General features: G+C 39.7%; 1 protein-coding gene across 3 annotated transcripts in view; it reads left to right on the plus strand.

Annotated features, from left to right (window-relative positions):
- The window catches only part of LOC137185566 (vascular endothelial zinc finger 1-like), a 33065-nt gene extending 25174 nt beyond the window's left edge, over nucleotides 1-7891 (plus strand). For all 3 annotated transcript variants that reach the window (XM_067593750.1, XM_067593751.1, XM_067593752.1), the window contains one exon: nucleotides 119-7891. In XM_067593750.1, the coding sequence (XP_067449851.1) occupies nucleotides 119-483 (365 nt within the window). In that variant the 3' untranslated portion in view covers nucleotides 484-7891. The remainder of the gene's footprint in view (nucleotides 1-118) is intronic.
- The last annotated feature ends 1734 nt before the right edge of the window (nucleotides 7892-9625 follow it).

Raw genomic sequence — 9625 nt, forward strand, 5'->3', positions numbered from 1 at the left:
AGCCAAGGAGCTGAGAGGGCTGTTGGCTGTCCTTGTTTTGGAGGGGTTGTATATTTCTACAAGGATGAGCAGCCCTAAATGTTCTCTTATCTGTCTTTTTTTTTTTTTTAAAACACAGATGCCAACAATGTGCACAACTCCGCCACTACAACGCCAGTCACTAACTCGGCAGCCATCACCTCAGCTGTAAACCGCAGTGTCAGTGCCAGCAATCCCGTCACCATTGCTGCTCAGATGAACATCGCCACCAGCACGGTCAACATCACATCACCAGTCAACCTGCAGCACCCTGTCACCATCACCGGCCCTGTGAACCTGGCCTCTGTCAACATCCCTACAACAGCACATATGAATATCGCCCACCCAGTGGCTATCACCACCCCCATGCCCATGAATATCACCGGGCCACTCAACATTGCCATGAGGCCCATGGAGAGCATGCCTTTTCTATCCCAAGTTCTGCCTTCCTCACCTCCTTGGTAGAGCTTTTTTTGCCCATGTAACTGCTGAGAATGTTTTAACTGCCTAATAATGGATGAGCCTGTCAAAGTTAGTAAAATGGCTCTCTAAATGGGTTGGTAGTGTATTAAACTTGAAAAGGTGATAACTTTCCAAATAATGTAATACGTCCATATAGATAGTAACCAATGATTGTTACTTGCTGGAGTCATTATGCCATAATTTGTCAATTTTGAATTATATCTGTATTTATAGGGGAAAAAAGGTTTCAGACACCCTTAATCATGATAGAAAATTAGTTGTTTTGCTTAAAGTAACTCATTAGCCTACAAATTGAACTGGAAAAGATTTATCGATACTAGATGGGAATTCCCGTTTTTGGCTAACCTAACGAATTAAATACCTGACAAATCACGATACTTCATCACATTCATGCAAAAAATATGTAAATCCAATGTTACCACTAAGCAGTCCTGCTCATGGATTTACAAAAAAAGAAGCAACAAACTTGAGGTCCACTTACTGACTTTTCTTGTAGCTATCAACCACATTTCATGGTCCTCATCAGTATGTGTTTTGCTCACTTGTTATAGAATTTCGATCATGTGATTTTTAAATATGGAACAGGCAATTGTAAACCCTGTGTGTGTTTATAAGATGGTCTTTAGTACCGGATGTGATTGGCCTCCAGTCTCTGATATGCAGTTCAAAGATCTGAAACAGGTAGTAAGTGGTCCTAAAGTCCAGATTATTTTGTCAAAGTACTATTAACAAGGTCAAGAATCAACTTTCAGATAAACGCTCAGATAAACTCGTATTTGTTACCGCTTTATTGACTGAATTACCTGAATGATGTCACAGACCACAGAACACTTAAGATCATACATTCACATGCGTCCCTATGATGTCAGGACGGGGGTGGATGTTTGAAAGGTGGGTTTGTGAAGGCTGATGTTGTGTACAGATATTCTGTGTAAATAATGACCATTATATGCCAAAGATTTTCCAAGTAATGATTCCTTCTCAGTGCTACAATTTGAAAGATAAGGGAAAACCTTTTAAGCAGCATTTAGAACATCATGAAACACTGAATTCTCCTTTTGAAGCCCAGAGTAATGAAATTAGCACCTCTAGCCACCCACGCCGCAATACCCATTTGTACTACCACTCTGGAGCTGTGGTGAGGGGGCATCCCCTTTCTGACTGACCCCCTTTTTTATTAGACGCCAACATGAACTGGTGTTAACCCAGTTGTGTACAAATTTATGTTGCATCCATTCATCTTACCCAATACTAAAAATTATGATAATTGCATTTTGCAACATTTTGATATGTGATAATGTGTGTATTAGGGCTGTAGTCAACCAAAGAAAATCCTTGTTGACTGAAATCATACATAATCTTCAACTAATCAAACTGTTACACTGTAGTCTGTACTGTACATTTACTGCCAGACTGACAACTTACTGCTAACTTTTTCCTCTGCTCCATGCGCATTCACCGTCACTTCTCTGCAACTCGCTCTTTCCCACTCGCTACACAAACACATTACACAATGCCCTATTCCTAAACAGAGCTACGCTACCAAGAGTTTCCCAGGCAACGACACAGAGGTTGACTCACGCATTGCAACAACGCTGCACGGAGGCTCCCAAACGCTACTGATTTCCGAATGAATGGATATTTGGCATTATTTTTGGCATTAAAACATTTTTTTTTGGCCTGGCAGGGGTTCTCATTTTTATAATTAGCAGTCTCCATTAGGTTGGGTGAGTTCAAAGTTGTGAAAACAATGGGGGTGTTTTGAATACACACCTGTTTTCACAGGTAATTTGTTACTATGTCCCTCCCGCCGCTGGAAATAATGGATTAATCCTGGAAGGCTATTGATGTAGCACTTTTCTCCTTATTTAAGTAACATGGCAGTCATTCGACCAATGAGAATTTGGTTGGACATATCGACAAACAAATCAACCAGGAGACAGCAGCCCTAGTGTGTATTAGTGTTAAATTGCTTTGCTTGCATTATTGCCACTTTATCACGATGAGAGGTTTCATTACAATTTCAAACTGAAATATTTTCTTCCATTTTTGACATGGTTTAAAATTATTGGGCAGTTATTGCATTATCAGCAGCTACATATCCACCCATATTTTGTTTGTATTTATCCCTTACTTACCCCATTTCCAAAGTTGTTCATTTTACTCCTACGGATAGGTGAGGGTGAGCCGGCTCATTGCTGCAGTGTTGGCAGTGAACACGTGCTGTGGAAAGGCAAGCCTTTATAGAGCCCTGTTTCCTAATTCTTTATTTTATATTTAGCCACTAAGGACAGTGTCGGTCTTGTAAAAGTAACTAGTTGAAAATTATTTCATTCAACTGGGTATCTTACTTCAAAGTTGGGTGATGTGTGACACCTTACTATTCTTTAGGCATTGTTAACAACTCAAACAGATGTGTATTGCCTTAGTGGTTCTTATATGCTTCTTCTTAAGGCAGATTTTGTTTCCTGTTCTTTTTTCTATTATTTTAGTGGACTTATCAGTGTTTACTAGTTTATCTATTTTAAAGTTTAAGTACAAAAAAAAACAAAGCTTCCATTTTGGGGGAGGGTGAGTGATATTGTGGATTCCACTGATGGTTCAGAGGCTTTTTAGATTGCTTTAAACCATCAACTCCCCCATGTCTGTGTTTTAAGAAATTGCTGGAAACCAGTCATTCATCACTGCTGGATACTCTACAAATGTTTATCTGTGACATCTGTTTGGAATTTTTTGTATGTATTTATGTCAGGACATGACAGTTGAAGGTACAGCAAAGAGGAAATGTACTGAAAGCATGTCCCCTAGGTTTTGCCCTTAAAATGGCAGTATTATCAAAGGTCAAATAATTTTAAATATTGATTACTGAGGACTTTTTAACTGTAGAGGTCAAGAGAGCTACCCAGCTCATTAGACAGCTACAAAAGCAGGCCCAAAGTTAACTTTTGTGGTATGTTCAGTTGATTAGATTGTTTACTTTAGTAGGTATAAGATCCCGTCACTGTCAGTCAAACTCAGGAAGGTTACTGAGGATAGTCTAAAAACATGTTCACCAATTTACACACTGACCATTTCTTTGTAAATATGAAACACTATTTTATTGCCTTTTACCTGTGGGAGAGGGAACCTCTCTACTTAGCACAGGCTAGCAATGCAAGAACTACATCACCACTGATGTGGCCGTCCATCCCGGAGAGGACAGAGAAATGAGCAGAGACTATTTAAAAGATAAGGCTGGTGTCACTTTCTTCTTACTATAAACACATCCCATAAAAAGGCCAAACCCAACAATTTATCCTGCTAACAAGTATCATCTGTGTAGCTACAACTTGATATAGCTTATGCCACTACCATAGAACTCCTTTGTTGTCTAAAAACTATTAAAAACCCATTAAGGAGCCATACCATAAATTGGTTGACAGTTCTTCATTGGGATGAACAGAGTGTAGTTTCTTCCATTCAGCTTGTCAAACTAGCAGAGCAGCATAAATGCAGAACCGCTTGCCAGTGCATGTTATCTGCTTCACATGGTGCTACTCTCCAGAGTGACTGAAAATGAAGTCACAGATTTATTTCAGAATAAACATTGCTCATGTTATTCTCACTGAGGGGACATGTCACCCAGTGCAGCAGTAAGCCTCTTGTTTGTATTTGCATTGGTTTTTGGAAAACAGTAATTCAGTGGCACCAATGTGAGATCAAGGGAGAGACTAAATTCCCATGTTGGGGCGGTCTGATGAAGATACCTTGGTACCTTGCCGATTGGTTAGGTTTAGGCATGGAGAGTGAGATGTAGGATGTTAGGATAAAATATCAGGGTCGAGCCAATCAGAGGCAGAGTAGGGGTGGGTCCTCACGGAAGGCATACTGGGTATGCATGCCCGACAAAGGCATTTAGTCTCCCCCATGAGATCATACCTGCCAACTCATTGTTGGCTGTAGCTTCGTCAGGGAAATTATTTTAAGTGACAAATTAACTCCAGCCTTGCTCTTTTGAAGCTGAATTTTCTCTGTAGATCTCACTTGCATAGCTCGAGGTGTTGCTTTTTAATTGTTGGGGGGTTTTGTTTTTAAAAAAATCCTGGCAGTTTTTCTCTGTTGGAATACTGAGACTGTGATCACAAAGGAAGCTTTATAATCCAACTCAATCTTCAGGTGTACCTGAAAGAGCAACCATGTTCGCTGATGACAAGTAGACCCTGTCTTATATGTTACAGCTCCACCCCTCTCCCTGTGTGAGTATTTACATACATGTTGCAGCACAAATGACTGCATGCAAAAGTTCATTACTGAGATCCAACATACCTTGGCTCTGAATCAGGGCTAAAAGGTCTACCTATTCCAGATTCCCACAGTGGTCTTAGTGGGGTGTGGCACAAACAAGTCCATGGATTCATCCTGCGTTCAGCTGGCATAAACAGTGTCCTGATGCCAGAGTAGAACTCAATATCGTAGCAGGCACTTTGAACAAGAAAGTGGTCCAGCAATGTTAAGAGAATGTCAGAGCTGAGATGACAGACAGGACCCTGCAATCCCTGTGTCAGTCCTACTCAGTAGTTTGAGAAGATGTTGCAGCAGTAGAAAGACGTCCTACCTTGGATGCTGACATTTGCATGCCAGCTTTAACATTTAAATGCTAAAGATGCATCAGTGTGCATGTGTAACAGTTATCAGGGCCAAAGCTGAACAGGTTTCTCTGAGTTTCAGGTCACTGAGTGCAAATGCCTCAGTATCTTCAAACAAAGAAGGTTGTATGACATGTCATCTGACCATTTCGAAAGACAAAAGTTTCTACCTGTTCTGAAAGGCTACACTCAAAGGTGGGGTGAAAAGCCTGCAATCATCTATTCTTCTTGACTGCATCCCACAGCCTGATCTCGTTTGAAAAACTGTCTTTGTGGTCTCTATGCCATGAATCTTGAATTAGATGTGAAATTCTCCTCAGAAGCATTCATGGTGTTGAACTTCGCTTGTTCACACAAAGGTGAAAGAGTCCTATTACACCACCACACGCCTGGCCAATCACTGTGTAAAGTGGGTGTGATTGTCTGTTTGGGAAAGTTACAGATTGTCAAAGCCCCCTAGACTCTGACATCAGAAGGGGTTTTAAGATGCTGTTATACAATCTGACAAGCACGTGACTTTAAGCATACTGAGGCCTTGAGTGTAAGCTAGTTAACCTCTAATGACAAAGTGGGATGTCATTGTTTAAAAAGGCATGTAACCACATCTTCCATTAACAGAGATCAGGGAGAAAAAATGCATTGAGGGCTGTGATTTAGCTGAAGTTGAAGCTTGTTCAACTTACACACATTCAGAACAGGTTTACTGAACACACTGTCCACAATTGCCCAAGCCCATGGACAGTGACTGAACATGTTAATAATACCCCTTTCAGACAGCAGACGTGTGTGACGCAGGTCTGCTTAACGCATGTTTGAACCATGTTGGACTCATTCACATGAGACTGCTGTCACCCTGCTCTTCACTGCTAGCAGAGACTCTGGACTGCAGTATGGTTTCATGATTCTGTCTGTCCATCTGCACGCTCCCTCTCACACATGTGCATGCTTTAATTTCTCTTTTCCAATCAGTTACAGTAAGTGGCATGTAAAAGTCAGTATCATTGATATATTCCCATTCATAGCAACAGCAGTTTACCAACCAAGCCATGCGGCCTCGAACCCTAGTCGGGAGGAGGGTTGTGAAGGAGCGTCGGCTGACAGGCATTGACATTCAGATAGACCCCTGATGTGGGTTTGACCTGTGTCACTGGGTCGGTCTGGATGGGATACAAGTCTCTTTTGTGATCTCAGCTCAATATTTCCTGCACCAGGCTCACATACTGTCCCACAACCCCCTGGCTTTGTGTGTCTTGGGGAACCAGTGAATTAGTTTGTAGATGCAAAGCCTGTTTCTAGTTAAGGCCTTTTTCAGTGCAGGAACTGAAGCACTTGCAGCAAACTGTAGGATGTGCACACTACAGAAGAGTGGTACTTAAAGGGGCATTTCAATTTGATGGAATGAGACAATGATTGGTATTTGTTTTACAGCTCACCTGGCCACAGCTGTATTTGGCAGCCCAGATGTTTGACCCATTATATGCATGCCAACACTGTCCTCCAAGGGAATTGCTCTAATGTGGAACGGCATTATGATTTTGGGAATGGATTCATTTCCCATCTTTATTTTTAATTTTTTTCCAATGTTGCATGTGGATGACTGAGCTTGTCCGGTGTATGTTTGAATTCAACAACCATTATTAGAAGGCTAGTGACTTTTTATGAAAACAAAACACTAAAAAAAATAGGATGAAAGGTGTGTGGTGTCATTTGTCCTTCTCCAGTGGCCGTAAACTAGTGTGCCTGAAATACTTTGCAAGACTTTTCCCACACGTTGATGCTTCCTCCTCTAGATGTACTGTGTGATGGAATAGTTTTGTAAAGGAAGCCTTCATCCGTTCAGACATCTGTGGGCCCAAGAGGTCTGGCAACTAAACTATGTGATTAGCTATTTTTTAAACATCTAATCATTGTGAAGTTATCATAGTCTACTTCAGGAACAACCTTGAAACATTAATTGATATCTTTATTTGAGTCAAGGTTCTGTAAATGTATCAGTGACATTTAACCATGTGGTTTAATGTTTTAATTTGACTCCAACCTAATGTGAAAAACAAAACCATTTATTTGGCCAAATAATGATTTGAAAGATTTTTATTTTTAATTTTCTGTGAAGTTTGTATGATGAATTTGGCAGATGTGAAGGCAAATGAATGTATATCTTTGTACAAACCATTTAGTTAAGAGGACATGTTAGTTATGACAGACACATGCAAGAAAAAATAACCTTTTTATAAATCTTTTTGTATTAGAACATTAACAATGGTAATTTTTGTATATAAACGAAGGCTAGGCTTTCTGATTAGCAGAAAGGTAAAACATTCCTACATTTTTTTTAAATGTATGTCCATTGAGAATAATTATGTAAACATGCGCAATGTTTTATGTGCCTTTTATTTGGGTTTGTCTAAATAAAAGAAAACAATAGAACATGATTGTGGACTGTCCATGTTGAGTCCCACAGGAAAGTCAAAAGAAGTACTCTTTTCTGGTTTTAGTTGTTTTTCCTAGTTTCAGTTGAGGTTTCTGAGAGGCTGAGATGGTTGCTGAAATCCCCGGTTTGTATGGATGTTTCTGATCTCCAGGCTCCTCAGTGTCTTCACCGGCTCGCTGGCTCACAGTTGGCCTACTCATGATGAAAGTGCCTCTGTGACTTTGCTTATCGGAGTGGATTGTGGGGAATTGTGTGCCAAATCATGGTCTGTATGTGACGACAAAAACATTTTGGTGTTTTTTCATTCTTTAACTATTAAACTTCGAAAATTTGACAGGCTGTGTCAAGTGTGTCTTTAACATTCAGTTGTTAACTGACATCTGAATGAGTAATGATTTGCTGCAAACACTATTATATGAACAAATCTAGTTTACTAATATACTGCATGCATATTTTCTACACCATATTAACAAGTCTTTTTCTGGCCTGGGGTTAGGTCCCTTAGTTCCAGTGAAGGGCTACAGTTTGCGATATTTTAGACAATACTGAGCCTCCAACATGGAAGGTCTTCCCTGTTTCAACATGACAAAGCCAGCTCCATAAATGTTTTTTCCAGTTTGCTTTGGAAGAAGTTCACCGGCCTGCACAGAGCCCTGATCTCAACCCTTCCCAACAGCTTTGGGATGAATTGGAATACTGACTGTGAGCGAGACCTTATCACCAACATCAGTGTTGGACCTCACTCAGATGTCCGCACACATATTCTCTTATCACACATGGGAGGAATGTTCAGGTGTCCACACACTTGGCCATGTAGTATAACAAAAATCAATGAATAAAAGCTAGTACATGTAGTAAGCAGGCAACACTGAAGGATGATTTGCTAAAACAAAACAATAGAGATGTCAAATGTGTGTGTTGTATCCCAGTTGTACTTTCAGATTAAAATTTGGGAGATGTTTAAACCTATGTGCTCTGGAAACAGTGGAATCTCTTAGGCTGATTGTATCCTCAGCTGCATTTGGTGTCTTGTAGAGAATACCTTCCTACCACTGGAGGTCACTGTATTCAAGATTTACACGAGTTTAATCTGCTGCACTCATGGTTTAAATGAGGTTTTGCGAGCGATATCTGTTGCTCAGTTCATTTTAAAATTATTAAAAATGAGTGACTTCTGTTTTTTACACTGAGGGAGTTATCAAAAGTGAATTAAGTTTGTGCTCATTGCTTAAATTAGCAGATGCACCAGTATGAGACCAAATACTGTACAGGTAAGCAATGTGTGAATTCAATTCACTCTCATAACAAGTAAAAACAAAACAAACCATCTCAGTAATAAAGTGGGAGACAATGCTATACCGCAATGTGCATGTTAAGTGTGTGTGTGTGGTCTGTCATAGGCTACTTTTGGTTACAAATTTCAGACATAGGACCAGTTAATTGGGAAAAAGCTGATTTTTGGGTCAGTGGTTAAGGTTAGTATTAGGTTAAGGCAAGTCTCTATTAAATGAATGTAAGTCAATGTAATGTCACCAAAAGTGACCATGGTCTGATGTGTGTGTGTGTGTGTGTGTGTGTGTGTGTGTGTGTGTGTGTGTGTGTGTGTGTGTGTGTGTGTGTTATGGTTTTAGATTTCCCCTGAAATGTGAAATGTGAAAGTAGTGCACAGTAAGGACACAAGAGAACCCTCACTGCTTATCAGAATCAACTTTTTTCACTGAGTATATAATATATTTACTTGTGTAACATTTCTTTTGTTGTTAGTAGCTATAAATATATTTACACGGTGCAGAGAATAAATGTTCATAAGTTACAAATATAGATACACAACTAAACAGAACAGAACATTTTATTGAAATATATACAACTTACAACTAATTAACAACTGTTAAGTTTTAAACAAACAGAATCTATATACAGATTAAATTGTAACTGAAAAATATATATATACGGTTGCTGCTGTGCTGTTCAAGTAGTGCAAGTGTACAAGTACAAAAAACAATAAATTATTGTGTATAAATAGGGCGCACATGCAGTGCTCCACTGGCCACAAATACTTGAAATGAAT

The sequence above is a fragment of the Thunnus thynnus genome, chromosome 7 (genome assembly GCF_963924715.1).
Source record: "Thunnus thynnus chromosome 7, fThuThy2.1, whole genome shotgun sequence".
Lineage (NCBI taxonomy): Eukaryota > Metazoa > Chordata > Actinopteri > Scombriformes > Scombridae > Thunnus > Thunnus thynnus.